The sequence below is a fragment of the Orbicella franksi genome, chromosome 9 (assembly GCF_964199315.1).
Source record: "Orbicella franksi chromosome 9, jaOrbFran1.1, whole genome shotgun sequence".
Lineage (NCBI taxonomy): Eukaryota > Metazoa > Cnidaria > Anthozoa > Scleractinia > Merulinidae > Orbicella > Orbicella franksi.
In genome coordinates, this window is record NC_138153.1 from 14,190,578 (window position 1) to 14,205,564 (window position 14,987).

General features: G+C 40.2%; 2 protein-coding genes across 2 annotated transcripts in view; one reads left to right on the forward strand and one right to left on the reverse strand.

Annotated features, from left to right (window-relative positions):
* Positions 1 to 1,087: 1,087 nt before the first annotated feature.
* On the reverse strand, positions 1,088 to 4,944 carry LOC145496978 (neuropeptide Y receptor type 2-like). Its single transcript, XM_081476745.1, has one exon. The coding sequence runs from the start codon at positions 4,527 to 4,529 to the stop codon at positions 3,360 to 3,362; it is 1,170 nt and encodes a 389-aa protein (XP_081332871.1). The 5' UTR covers positions 4,530 to 4,944; the 3' UTR covers positions 1,088 to 3,359.
* Positions 4,945 to 8,846: 3,902 nt separating this feature from the next.
* The window catches only part of LOC145498495 (sushi, von Willebrand factor type A, EGF and pentraxin domain-containing protein 1-like), a 23,652-nt gene continuing 17,511 nt past the window's right edge, over positions 8,847 to 14,987 (forward strand). The window contains exons 1-4 of the mRNA XM_081478416.1: positions 8,847 to 9,074; positions 10,527 to 10,715; positions 11,040 to 11,228; positions 11,903 to 12,091. Of these exons, the coding sequence (XP_081334542.1) occupies positions 8,969 to 9,074; positions 10,527 to 10,715; positions 11,040 to 11,228; positions 11,903 to 12,091 (673 nt within the window). The 5' untranslated portion in view covers positions 8,847 to 8,968. The remainder of the gene's footprint in view (positions 9,075 to 10,526; positions 10,716 to 11,039; positions 11,229 to 11,902; positions 12,092 to 14,987) is intronic.

The following is a 14,987-nucleotide window of genomic DNA, read 5'->3' on the forward strand; positions in this document are numbered from 1 at the left end:
TTCTAACCATTAAACTGTCATATTTCTTAAAACATGTCTGGATAAAGTTATGGCGACAAAGTAATTTTGGTCGGCTAGTCCAGTTTGGTGCGTACGATGGCTGGACAAAATTATTTTGTTTATCCGGTCTATTTGACCCTTTTCACAGTTATTCATAGAGGGAAACGAGGAAAATGAGAGGCGCTATTATTTAAATGTTTTTGACTCGTTTCCTCGATCTGGTTACTGGCAGCAATATCGAGAACAAATGGCTTCAGAGAGACAAGTCTCCTTCGATCGCAAATGGAAGCCAGGGAGCGGAAAAGAAAAGCCAAGGCAAACAAACCATTCTTCCATAATTTACGCCCTAGACGTTTCGTTTTCTCTTGCGAAGAATGCATTTAGATGAGTTTGTGCCTAACGAATATGTCAGTTAGCCAAGTTTATGGCTAAAGCATGTTGGTTTGATGCGACCACTGCCGAAAGTTGGAACTTGCGAAAATTTTGCCAATTTTTTCCTCGTCAAAAATTTGAAAATATTTGAATTCGCTCTAGTACGACCCGGCCCTAACTCTTCCGAAGAATTTTAAAAATCACCCGAAGACTTACGAACGCTTCGAAGATCACCAGAACAGGATTTGAAGATTTCCGAGGATCTTCAGAGGTCTCTGATTTTCGTTCATTTGGAACATTTGCGTCAATTTAAGTCGCCTTGATTTCAATTAATAAACACTAATGTTAATGTATTAACATTTTCTCTAATTAGCCCGTGCAAATCACCTAAAAGTCATCTTGGTAGCCGTCAAAGAGACCGTAGCTCTGTGCTTAGCAAGCATGCCCGCCCCCCCCCCCCGCCTCAAAACCATGTCAGTTGGTTGTCCCACATACCTCTTGGTTTATTTTGATACTAATGGGCCAGTTTCGTATTTTTACCTTTCTTCGGAAGGCTCGGTAGTGACTCATTTATAGTCTGTATAATGCATGCCTAGTGTACGACCACGAAAGACACACATAGAGATAACCGACTGACTTCTGACGATAAAAATACGAGGCATATATATATATCAGTAATTGGCGCAGAAAACGGTAGGTACTGGTTGGAGCTTAGTGTTCAATAGGAACATAGGATTAGTCATCATGAAATACCTCGCTCTCAGTTATTACTTAGTATGGAAATCTTCGTGGTAACTGACTCGTATTACAACTTTGCACTCGTGTTACAGTAAAGCGGACTGTACTCCCTCCTTGTACTGGATGGCTAGCAGGATAGCGTGCTAGCTAATAAAGTGGTTCATTGTGCATGAAGGCCGCGGTAATCAAACAGCGAAGCAACTGTGAGTGTTCAACCAGGCGGGCGAATAATTGTTGGTTTAGGCATAGTTAATAGGGGAAATGGTTCCGGGGGTACTCCCAGAAAAGTTGGGTGGGGGTGTGCGGCTCACTTCCCAAAACCACTTCTCCTTACCCTATTTATGACCAAAATCTGCGATTTTTGCTACCCTATTTATGACCTGGCCAAAAAATTTGACACCCTAGTTATGACCGTTGCGGCTGACAGTTGAAGACTAGAGTGCTAAAACCATTCCTTATTTAAGACCAAAATGGTAAAATCGATACCCTATCATGACCAAAACGGCTGAAAAACCCCACCCTTTAGGGCCGTACATACCTATATAGCCCATATAAGGGAGAACCCCCCGGGGAAATGGTTAAGAAGCCCGGTAAACATCAAAGAAGCAAACAGGCTAAGATTGACCCTACACATCTTTTGTTTTATGCTCATTGACTATGCATGAATTACATAATCGCAATGCTACTATTGGTTACTTGTATGGGCACACACAACCTCCTTTTGAATTTTGCCAGGTTTTTTGCAAGGTCAACCCCCAAAATAGAAAAAAAAAAAAAAAAAGAACTCTACCAGGTTTCATAACCATTTCCCTCTATTAACTATGGTTCAGAACTGGACAAAAACCATAAACAAAATCTTCCAGCAACGATTGTACTATACCTTTTGCATCTTAGACCTGTCTTGCTTCACGTAATAAACGCCAGTTTGTACACTTTGTAGCGAGCAATAATTTTAGGTGCAATCATTCACACAGTGAAATCTAGTTTATACGCTTTATTGCGAACAAAAATACATTTATTTTACGTTCAGTGCTCGACGAGAGCACTAACTTGTCCTAAATCCCATCACTATACTTGGTCTCTTGCAGGAAAGAAACTGTGGTCATACTGGGAAATAAGTCAATTAATAATTTCGTATTAGTTTACTTGAGAAATGCTCAGTGGTTATTCTCGTTGGCGTGACTGATCAGATCGCGTGACTGTCTTTGATTAAATCGCGTGACTCACATTTCAAGTGACTTTGTCCGTGTTTTCACGAGAGATGTTTACCTTGGTTTTGTTTTAACTTTACTGAAGTGAAATTTTTAATCGCGTAAACACAGCAGCAAACCTCGATAAATGGCGGCAAAATCAAAAGTAAGCCAAGCTAGGCTTGTCGACAGTTGAACGGCTCATCAGGCATGATTTAGCTCAATAACCGACGGTAACCGAAGAAAAGCAGACATTGTCGAGATATCTTGGCAGCTAGTGTTCACGCGGGCAGCGCGTAAAGAAGAGAAAATAGACAAAGATTCCTCCTAATGTAAGTAGGTTTCAAGTCAACGGGCAAAAAAGCTAAATAAACTCATGTTTAGGTAAAGAAATCCCGGACTGCTGTTTCCTGTTCATCGTCAAGTGCCGTAAGCGTTTCCTTTCTGTTAGAAGCTCAGTAGCTTCGTAGCAGTGTACAGGCAGGCGCAACTAGAAGACGACCTACCACAAATAGAGAGAAAAAAAATCATAATTGAGGTCTATGGAGAAGAAAGGCGAATGTTGGAATTTAAAGCGGCCCCGAATAAGAAGAAGTACCGGCAAACATTTACGTAGCCCGGGCTCCGTGGCAGATGTCGTTTCAGGTCTTTTGCAGGAAGAGGCTCAGCGAGATATCAAAATTTCCTTTCCATTATTCATCTACAAAGCTTTACATTTAAGGAGAGTTTGGCTCGACATCACAGCAAGCAAATTGACAACGATCTGCGTTTGGTATTGGAGTAAAGTCAAATTTTATAATTTTCCAATAGTAACATTGCAGCACTTGCTTTCCGAGAAAACCTCAAACCGTCCATTGTATGCCTCCTACTTTAGTTAATTAGTTTCGTGTAAACAGCTCCTCTAATAACTGCGGTTTAGTTACGAAACCTCGGTAAGCAGTAACCGTAGTAAACCTCTCTCGTGAAAACACGGCATTTATCGCATGCACTGGTGCTCTACTGTCTCAGGTGTCAGTTTCTTTTCGCTGTCAGTTTCAGCAGCGTTTACAATGAATTTCATTACAAACGTGTGTCCTCAAAAACAAAGGCCGCGTTTTGTTGGCCAGTCACTACCTTAAAATTGTTGTTACTCCTCAAAGTAATCATCAGTGACGGTTGTGGCGATGTGTTCAGCTCTAAATCCTCATATTTTCGTTTTCTAATGGCTCTATTACGAAATGATCTCGATTGCAAGCTCTGCCTACGTTCCACTGAGGTCTTACATGTGATTAAAGATTTAAATTCGTCACGAATATCCAAGTTAAATACGCTGTAAATGACAGGATTCGCAGTTCCGTTGCAAAGCATTAAAAAAGCCGAGATTATGTTATAGTATGGACCAAGCTTGTCGTAGAAGCCGAAGTGAACCGACAGCTGAGAAATCCAGAATGGAATAAAAGAAACGTAAAATACAAACACCAGCGTCGCTAACATTTTTAGAGCTTTGTGTTTTTTCGCTTGAACTCCTCGTTGAACTTCTTGAAGTTGAAAACCGGGAGTTTTGTGAAGCCAGATTCTCACCCCGATTGCTGAATACAGTGTAAGCGTGATGAAAAATCCCATCGCCAGAAGGATTGTTTGAAATATAAACCATTTGACGACCTCTTCGCAGGTCAGACAAACAGCGCACATCGCCGTTCCACGGCGACCCACTTTAAGATGCGCGAAGACAAACAAAGGAGCGGAATAAAGTCCGCTGACAAGCCACGTGGATACAATAATAAAATACGCACGCTTCTTGGAGACAAACGTTTTCATTGGAAAGAATATTCCCAAACATTTCTCCACGGCGATGGCTAGAATCGTGAGATTCGATGTCAAAATTAAAACCGCGGATAGGAACACGTCAAACTGGCACAAGAATTGACCAAAGCGACCCTTAATATGCCATTTACTGTTCATCAACATGTGCACACAGATCATTGGTATCATCTCAACGGCAAACAGAAGATCGGCCACAGACAGGTTCACAATGAACAGATAGTGTACTTGCCTTCGTAAAGTTTTTCCAATCCTTCTAATGGCTTTGATGACGACGGTATTTCCCACTAAGGAGAGGGTTACCATGATATAGTAAATGACAGCTAAGATGGCTTGAGTTTGTTGAATTTGTGTCTGTGATCCGCCTGCATCTGTGCTTGAATTTGTCGGTGAGCTGCAGCTAAAATTCGTTCCGTTTCGGTTATGCATTGTCGCTTGAGCGGTCTCCTGCCGTCTTTTCAGTCGCCAGATGGTATAGAGTACAAGATGCACGCTGTTCGTCGCGTGCTCTTAAGGCCGCATTATTTAAATTTCTGAATATTCTTATGTTACACTTATTTTCCGGTTTGACCAGGGCTAATAATGTTGTTACAGCTCAAGTGTTTAACCCTATTTAGCCTGGGGGTGGGAGTGGTGGGGGACACAAAGTGCCCCTGCTTATTTCAGTTTTTTCTTACAAAGACAGCATGCAAGCTACAAATGGCCACAGTATCATCAATATTTTTAACAGTTTTAATAACTTTTTTCTTTATAACTTTTCCTAAAAATTATTTAGGGATTAAAAATATAAAACAGCGGTGATAAACATTTTAAAAACATGCATTTTATGAACTTAACGTTTCGTATGCTAGTCAACATACATTTTCAAAAGTATATAACTGTTCAAAATTTTTGGAAAGCTATTTATACTGTATCAATGGGGGTCTGGAACCTAGACAGAAAATATCTGCAGTAGAAATTTAAGACGGCTACAAACGGAAACTGTTTGTAAAGTGACACAATGGGAAAGCTTTCCTAATAACGTAAAAGCTTTTTACTGCTGACATTGGTATTCAATGCTGGCTGCAACTCCTGAATAAACAAGGTCTCTTTAACCTTACAATGGTAGTCAGTCTTGCCGGACGCCAAAATGTCAAAATGGTCCCATTTGATCCCAGGGGGGCATTTCCAGAAAAGTTGGGTGGGGGTGTGCGGCCCGCTTCTCAAACCCTTACCCTATTTAGGACCAAAATGTGCGATATTTCCTACCCTATTTATGACCTGACCAAATCATTCGATACCCTATTTATGAGCTAATCATTAAATTAAAACCCTGTTTCAGACATGCTTTATAAGTTCCCCAGTTCAGACCAATGTTAAATTACCGTAAACATAATTTGTGAAGGGCTTTTGTTCATTTGATAATAATGAAAAAGTGGCTTCTTCTTAAAAACATATCCATATCAAGGCTGGAGTGTTGTGACCAGTTGCTTTAACCCTTTGAATACCAAACATTCGCCAAAAATACCGTTTTTTTACCGTTTAGTCAGGTTTTTTTGGCTGCCCTGACGCTGAATAAGCCTAAGGAAAAGGAGGAGATTTTTCGAGGATTACGTACAAAATTGAGCAATAGTTCAATTCCGGGCATGCGCATAAGTCAAAATTTGCTCCACCGCTTCATTGTTACAATCCGCTGTCGAGGATCTCAAAACAACCTCGTTCCCAGGGTCTCTTCCCTGGCTTGGGGGTGGGGCCAGGGAAAAGACCCTGGGAACGTGGTTGGATCTCAAAAGGCTTTTGCTGTAAAATGGCCACCCTCAGGGCATTATCACTTTTAATATCAATGACTGTCCTGAACAAGAACAAGAACAAGCCAAATGAACCCGTAGCAACAGTCCCCCAAAAAGATGCTATTATTTTATTACCTTATATAGGTCTCCACAGCAATTATATTACTAAGCGTCTAAAATCTTGTGTAAGTCGTTTCTACTCTTTTGTTAATGTCAAAGTTATTTTTCAAAACACCCGGCGCATCAAATCCTTCAGTTCCCATCCAAGGACTGTCTCAACAGATCACAATTATCCAAAGTCATTTATAAAGCTAGTAGCTGGGACTGCAATGATTTTTACATCGGGAAAACGAAGCGAAGACTTCACGACCGGAAAACGAAACATTTCAGGGCCGTGAAATGTTTCAAAACATGATCACCCTTCTGCTATTGCTGATCACGTCAAAACAACTGGTCGCAACATCAAATGGGACCATTTTGACATTTTGGCGTCCGGCAAGACTAACTACCATTCGGTAAGGTTAAAGAGACCTTGTTTATTGAGTGAAAAGTGAAAAGCTTTTATTTTATTAGGAAAGCTTTTCCATTGTGTCGCTTTACAGACAGTTTAATTATAAGTTCGTAAACGTCATTTCTACTGCAGATGTTTTCTGTCTAGGTTCCAGACCCCCATTGATGCAGTATAAATAGCGTTCCAAAAGTTTTGTTGACTAGCATGCGAAGCGTTAAGTTCATAAAATGCATGTTTTTAAATGTTTATCACCGCTGTCTGTTTTATATTTTTAATCAAGCTACGATGGCCGAAGACCAAAAGTTTATTCAGGGATATTTTGGTGTATCAGTTGCTTGGTCACGAGACTTGATGTTTCTATAGCACCCATGTTTTCAAAGGGATGTTTTATTTTGAATTAGATTTTACAACTATTTTATGGCATTTTCTTTGCTTAACGTGTATCCATATGATTTTTGATTGTTTGAATCAATTTTTGAGCACTTCTAACTTCAGTAACTTATTTGAAAAAGATTATGAAATCCAAGATGCCCGACATTTTGAAATGTGTGACGTCATTTTGGCTCTCTGCAACGCCATGGAACAATTTTGTAGCTTCTACATATATGTACCATATAAGTTTGATTTAAGCTCAGAAACGGAAAAAATAGCAACGGCTCAATAGGATAAGAATAGCCGTCGTCGTTCACGTTCTCCAAAATTCTTACAAATTGATCTTTTCACATTGTTCTCAGTGTGCAAGACCCAACGCTGTCTTGTTGCCGTGGTTGATTGCAGAAGGTCCTAAATGTTTCCAGGGTACGACTTTCATACGAAGCGTTAGGACAACAATTGTTTTTTGCGAAAAGCTGAGTGATGTGTCACACCCGAAGAGACGTCACGACAATACTAGAACCTGATTAATAAAAAAAGCCAAATTACCAGATTACCCTGTTCAAGTTACAGTCTCCCCCCAAAGAGACATCTTAATCCTGTTACCCTACTTAGGTCTTCAGAGTAACCAAATCACGATGCGTCTGAAATCCTGTGTATACAACATCTACTCTTTCGTCAACCTCAAGATCATATTTCAGACCACACGCCGCATCAAATCTCACTTTCCATATACAAAGATCGCTCGAACCGCTCTCAGAGGTCCAAAGTCATCTATAAAGCTGGTTGCTGGGACTGTAATGAATTTAACGTTGGCAAAACAAACGAAAACTCCATGACAGAAAAACTGAACATTTCAAGGCCCTTCATCAGCCATTGCAATTGCTGATCTTGTAAAAACCACTGGTCACCAGTAAAATGGGGTAATTTCGACATGTTAGTGTCCGGCAAAACTGACTTTTATTGCAGAATTAAGGAGACTCTGATCATTCAAGAGCTAAAGCCTCCTCTATATGACAATATCAGTAGTGAGAAGGTGGCGCTTTGCTAGCTGTCACGTCTAAACTGGTTAGTTTACTGCTGCAGATAATTTTTCTCAGTCTAGGTTTCAGAACTCTAATATCTACGTTATAAGTAGTTTTGAAAATGTATGTTTACTAGCATAAGAAACGTTAAGCTCAGTATTAAATCGGGTTGGTTGAATACAACGTCTATCAACGCTGTTTGCTATATATTGTCAATCAAACCAGACCTTGGGCTCTTCTTTGCTAAGACACTCGATCAACTTTGATGGGCGTAGCTCAAGCGGAAACTACAAATCACGATTTTCGGGTAAAAAGGGCGCATGGTCGGAAAAAAAAAAGGACTGATTTCAATGCTTTACAGAAATACGAAAACCTTAAATTTCTGTAACCGATATACACACTTAAAATCAAAATTCTGTGCGTGAATTGATGTCGTTCATTTCGAGAATATCTTATTGTAAATGGTAAACAAATCCAAGTGTTTCGCCTACGCTCATTTTTAATTGGAGAGCGCAAAAGATGACAGATATCTCTTGGTGCTACTGATTGATTTTCCAGAAGCAATAAGGAAACTTTTGCCGAATCATCGATTACATCCAACCATTGCATTACTTTACTTATTGGCTTCAAGTTGTCTTTCTAGATCTCTCTAGAAACACGAGTTAAATATGTTAAATCACGATTATCATCTCTCTTTATTTTAGATGTGTTCTAATATACCTAATTAATATTTGCTCACGGAGTAATCAAAATTTTTTGCCACTGAAATTTCAAACCCTGACGTGTGTACTATCAAACGAGAATCTTGAATGAACGTCAATTACATGAATAGCAAATTACTGAGGCCAGATTTTTCATATGAGTTTTGTTTTAAATAAAAAACGCTGAAGAAGATTTCAAAAATAATATTCACGTTCTCTAGGTAGCAATGAACTTTGAAGTGTTCATTTTTCAGTCAGTGTCACAGCTGATTTGGACATATATTATCGCTACAAAAATATAGGCAAACATTTGTCGAATTTAAATAAAATTATTTGATCAGCCTTCTATTCCACACCTGTTGTAGGTTCATGACTACATTTTTAGTCGAAAGAAAACTAACAAAATCAATAAACAAGTGAGAAATATCATACTTTATCGTCCAAATTAAGCACGTTGGTCCGGAACAGCTCTGAAGATTAAAACTAAGTAATGCCGTGTAGATTTGCAGCGCTTTCAGCGTGCTGCTTCCTTTTTGCAGTTTTTCTGTCAGTTTCCCACAGCTGCCCTATAGGGTATGTCGGTTCACCATGCACAGGTAAGTTATCAAAGTCACATTTGCTTCCTCAGTTCGATAACTATCATTTTTGTTCGAAAGTTATTTCATTGCTTATTAATGTATTTCTGTCTTTATCACGGCTTTTCAAATTCAAAATTTTCCTGATACGTGCATATAGATTTGGAATCTAAACCTGACTCAGAAAAAAAGACATAATTTGGATTTTTGTTTCATGCGATCTCGTGAGGAAGTTTCAAACTACAAGACTGCCCTTGGTAAAGAAATCAAACCATGTCTAAAATTCTAACGGATAACTGAAGTTCAATGTTAAAGAAGTGACTGTCCAGTCAGGCGACAGGTCGATGTGATGCGACTAACAAATCTCATCCAAGAAGAAGCCAAACTACAGCTATACAAATCAATCATCGATGCCAATCTGACCTACTCAGTTCTCAATAGTATGCCTTGTTCTCCTAAACTCAAAAGGGCCCAAGAGGCACTCATTAGAAATCTACCGCAGTAAACTAAAGAAGCACCAAGTAGAGGGTTGATACAATAAACCTAAGTTCTGTTTTTTAACTACAACGCTATATTTTTTGAATCGCATATCACAAGACGTGCTGTACTGCACTAATCTAATGTTGATGCTAGTTAATAAGAACTCAGGCAGCAGCAGGTTAAGAAATCTTCAGACTTTTTTCATTCCACGTTTTAGAGCAGGGAATTACGAAAAGATTCCATGAAGTATAGCAAAACACCTGAGCTAAAATACATCGGAAAATGTTTAATTAAATTCTCAGACTCGAGTGTGTTGTTTTGGTATCCATCATAACGTAATTTTTATTGCCTTAAGCAATTTTTAAATAATTTTTTAAAAATCATAAATGATATTTATTTCTTGTTTACTTTTCAACCTTCGGTCCGTGTATTACTGTTTCTAATTCTAGCCTGATTTAAATGTCCCCAATCAGCAGTAAATGCTAAATCCTGAATCGTTTAAACAAATTTGTCATTCCAGCTGTGTTTGTTCGTTCGTTCGTTCGTTCGTTCGTTCGTTCGTTCGTGCGTTTATTCCCTCGTACATAGCTAGATTTTGCCGCTAATTTATCTCTGTCAGTATTTTCATTTCATCAGTTTTTCCAAATTGTCTTGATTCTAAAAGAGAGCCAGTGGTAAAGGGGGATAGAGATCACGTTTGACGGAACTAAGAAGATCCTTTCGCAGTTCACGAAAAATAAAATAGGGATTTCATTTGGCATGCTAGTCCATCGCAGGGTTGCCCTCCAGCATTAAATTCACCAGTACCCATTTATATACCTGGGTGGAGAGAGGCACTATGAGAGTTAAGTGTCTTGCCCAAGAACACAACACAATGTCCCCGGCCAGGGCTCGAACCCAGACCGCTCGATCCGGAGTCTAGCGCAAAACCTATGCGGCCACCGGACCCTCAATCTACTTTACTGTACTTGTATTTTATAATTTTCTTTATAGTTCGTCGATGTGAATCCCTGATTGCTCCAGCCAACGGTATTATCGTGGGTCAGTGCCTCACGGAATACTCATCGGTTTGTCGCATGCAGTGCTATGAAGGCTACGTGGCTGTCGGTAGTGTGGAGCGAAGGTGTGATGTGAGTCCTAGTAATCTTATGGTATGGACAGGCTCACCGCTGCAGTGCATAGGTGAGAGAGTTCGCTAAAAGGTACATATAAATCCCCAACATAGCTTACAAACTATCTAATCACTTTCCTGATTCACCTCCCTATAAGTCCGATATGGCCGAATTTGACTGGGCTGTTCTTCGATGGATCCTAAACAAAACATGCCATCGATATTTCGAGCGAAATTCAATGTGAAAGAATTGTATAAAAATAGAAACGAAGACATGAAAAACTAAGAAGAATAAAAAGGAACGGAGCTTGACTAATCGCAATCATTGATTCAGTTTCGTGATAGCTTATCTAGAACTGATGCTGTATTTGTACTTCATGATTTTCTACATATAGTTCGTCGATGTGAATCCCTGCTTCCTCCACCCAACGGCGTTATCGTGGGTCACTGCCCCAGGGTAATTTTGTCGGTTTGTCGCATGCAATGCTATGCAGGCTACCTAGCTGTCGGTAGCGAGGAACGGAAGTGTGATTTGAGTGCTAATAACGTTATGGAATGGACAGGGTCACCGCTGCAGTGCGTCGGTGAGTGAGTTCACTGGCAGTTACATACTGTGAGCTCCCAAAGCTAAAATTACTGCCACATTGTTGATACTTGGCCTTCCAGTGTTGTTTAGACAATTTATTGGGGGACTTTCTTTTTGAAGGGGTGGGGATGTAAAAGGTTTTCTTGTTTGTATCAGTGACATTGTGTATGCTAGGTGTGCAGTTTTCTCAGAACTTTTAATTTCTGTGCGTCCAAACGAGCGTTGTTAGAGTTTTCGTGGGCTAAGGACTATGGGCAACTGCACCAGTCGCTTTCAAGTTTTTTGGTATCGTGGACTGCCCTTGCTGCGCTCAATACGTTTCGGTTAATTGCTCCGTTGGTAGAGCATTGCACCTGATTGCACCAGTAACGTGAGTAAACTGGAATAACATTAATTTTAAAAATCGCCTTTGCTCGTATTTGGATGCATGGATGCACTTGACTGGCCTATCCCTCAAAAACTCGAGTCGTGCCATCAATATTTGAACTTCATTGTCATTTCGAAGTTTTGAATTCATTTGTAAAAAGGACTTCATGCCATTTTTAAAATAAAAAAAAAAGATGAAAAAGAAACCATCAAACCTAGCCCAGTTGAGAGTAAACCTTTCTACTCTTAATGCCCCATTTAGAGCATGATATTGTTCTTATAATTCAATTCTCCTTGTCTACAAAGCTCGTCGATGTGAATTCCTGTTTCCTCCAGCCAACGGTATTATCGTGGGTCAGTGCCTCACGGAATACTCATCGGTTTGTCGCATGCAGTGCTATGAAGGCTACGAAGCTGTCGGTAGTGTGGAACGAAAATGTGATGTGAGTGCTAATAATGTTATGGAATGGACAGGCTCACCTCTGCAGTGCGTCGGTAAGTGAGTTCAGTAGTAGTTACCTACAGCCACCAAACTTAGCTTATTAACTAACTAATCACTTTCCTTATTCGCAGAATCTACAGAGTTAGACCACGTCTTAAGCATGAAACGCGGTTTGCAATAGCTGTTATTGAAAATGAGTCTGTAGTCAAGTATTTTTTTGTTTAAAAAGGTATGCAAACGAGACGAAAGGGTCGATACAATGCAGAATTTGAGCCTTTCGCCTTGTTTGTATGTCGAACCGCTAGTAACTTCAAAAACTATTGCTGTCCGTAATGCTTGCAATATATGTGGCTTTGTTTCTCAGTTGGCATCGCATCGCATCTGTAACATGAGAATTATTAAATAGATCCCTCCAGCATAAAGATTCATGATTTAAGATCAATTCAATCTTCTTAACAAAAAGCTGACCATATAACGAACTTTAAGTAGTGCATCTTAAATTGATGATGGATGAGGTTTATCCAAACCACTTATTTGAAACTTACGATCTTAGTAGCTACCTAATCTCTCAAGAACTAAGTCTCAATTTTCCCAGTAAAACATATTGCATAAAAATTAGCGTCCGTCCATTTCTTTTCGGAAGGGGAGGACAGCTAAGCCTTTTGAGAGGCTTGGAGCGAGCCACATGTAGGGATCGTGTGCCGAACATCAGACAGAAATGGTCTCTAAATTCCTGGCAAAACGGCGTCGCAAGAAGACTCAAAAGTTTTCAACTGCGCCGACTTGCATTGCCACTCCAGTTGCTCAGAACTTGGGTTCGCTTGCTTTGGTTTGCGATTTGCGTTCCCTTTGGTCGGCCCATGCAAGCCAACTCAAGCTGATCTCAACTCTGCGTTGGCTTTTCAAGTTGGGTGCACTTGGAAGTTAATAGACCAATTTCGACATATTAAAATTCAGCTTAAAACAATAGACTCCAGTACGAGGCTCTGGGGAATAAATACAGTTTCTGGGGTTTACTCCTCAGGGCCTCGTTCTGAGGTCTATTGTGCTAGGCTGAATTTTAATATATCGAAATTGGTCTACTTGTCAGTCCGTTGGGACATACGACGCCGGCAGTCTTTGCGAAATCTCAACTTGCGACTTCTTCTGACATCTTTCACAGGCGGATACTCGAACCCAGAGCTAAACGTGGGCCGTTTAATGCGTAAGATCGAAAGCCCTGAAAAGCTATGACTGTTAAGATTGTGACTTTCGCTAAAGATCCAAGCCGGAAGGCCCATACTTTTTTCTGCATACATTGATTACAGAAAACAGTAGATCGCCTGGGGAATAACACGTATTGTTAAACTATTTTTCGACATTAAAAGTTGTTGATTACAAATTTCATCTCCAAAAAAGTTAAAATCTGTCCAAAATGTTCTAGACTTACCTCATCATTTCTCCCTTGATCCTGACTCGGGTATGTCACTGTGCGTCGCTATTTCGGACGTTGATCGATCCTGTCAATCCTGGTTGTATCATCGATTTTGCCTGAGAAATCAATATTTTTAACTGATTATTTCAAATTCGGTGCTATCAAACTGCTTACTTTGATCGACTTGATGAATGCCCAATAAAAAATAACTCTGGTCAAAACAATTTACCTCGGAAACTTCGGTCGCCATACAACGCAACCGCTCGAGATCCTCCCTTCCCGAGAGCGCCTTGCGCGCTCAGAGAGTTCTACCCGAGAGCACCTTGCGCGGCTCGCTGCTTAACTAAGCCGTTCCACATACAAATCTATGTGCCTGATATACAAACATCACGCATTTAGCACGCAAAACAACAATTTTTCATGCTTCTTTCAGGATTTAAATGATGCTTTTCTTGAAAATAATAATAAAAAAACCCAGCAAATTTTAAGTCATTAACGGGAAAATTTGAAGGCATTGTTTTCGGGTTTCAATGGCAGCAATTAAAATGAGATTTTATGGACTTGAGATTTTATGGACCTTGTTAAGTAGCCAATCAAAGAGCGAGAAAAGCCATTGACAATGTTCGTGTCATTTTGAATAAAATTCACTTATCTTTGTTTACGGCAAGTTTACGTGTCTTTTCCCCTCATTTATTCCCGGCATTTGACCAGTTTGGGGTCTTGTTACCCAGGCAGTGAGGCCTGGGTTTAAATTTCGGCTCCGTTTTTTTCCTTATTCTCGTTCAGTCACAAATCGCCGTCTGGTCTCTAAAGCGCATGCGTCACCCCTGCATGCGTACAGCACATGGAATTTTCAGAAAGTGCCGTCGTGAGAAGTTAGCACGGATTCCTTGATTTCTAGGGCAATGAAATCACATACAAACGAGCACACCGTTCGCGGTAGACCAACACTAAAGGACTTTTTAAGCGTTTTCGCGACGGGTCGGTCTGCAAGCCTTACGAGAGATCAATTTACGAGCGAACATTTTGAGTGAATTTATCAAGAATCATCAGGAGCCATAATCGGGGACGGAGACCGTAAGTCTTGGGATCCGCGCACACCTATGATATGGGACAATTTTTCTAGTTTTAGAACAAATTGCGCCATCCTGACGTCATATATCCGCGCGGATCCACGCACATGTCGGGGCCTCTCGCGTGGATGTTGTCACGTTGCGTAATCAAATGGTGAGAGTTGCGAGATTCTCTTGCAGATTTTTCACAGCGATGTCAGGGAATAATAATAATAAGGCAGGGAATAAGAACCAGGGCTCTTATATGTAGTTTTATGCTCTGAGCTAATGGAATAGGTGAGTTTTTCAGGGTCGAAAACATGACTTCGATTTCGCGCTGTGAATGAATGCTCGCGTTAGTTGCACTTGTTCTATAAAGAAAAGTTATGTAAGAAAACTCTTTACTCTGGTATCGAGTTAATCTGTGAGTTTCCCAAACAATGCTTAATCATAACTAAAACCTGTTTTGATAGTTTCTTATTG

Bases quoted from the DNA above. Each gene is read 5' to 3' on its own strand.
- LOC145496978 (XM_081476745.1), bottom strand. From the start codon at position 4,529: ATGCATAACCGAAACGGAACGAATTTTAGCTGCAGCTCACCGACAAAT.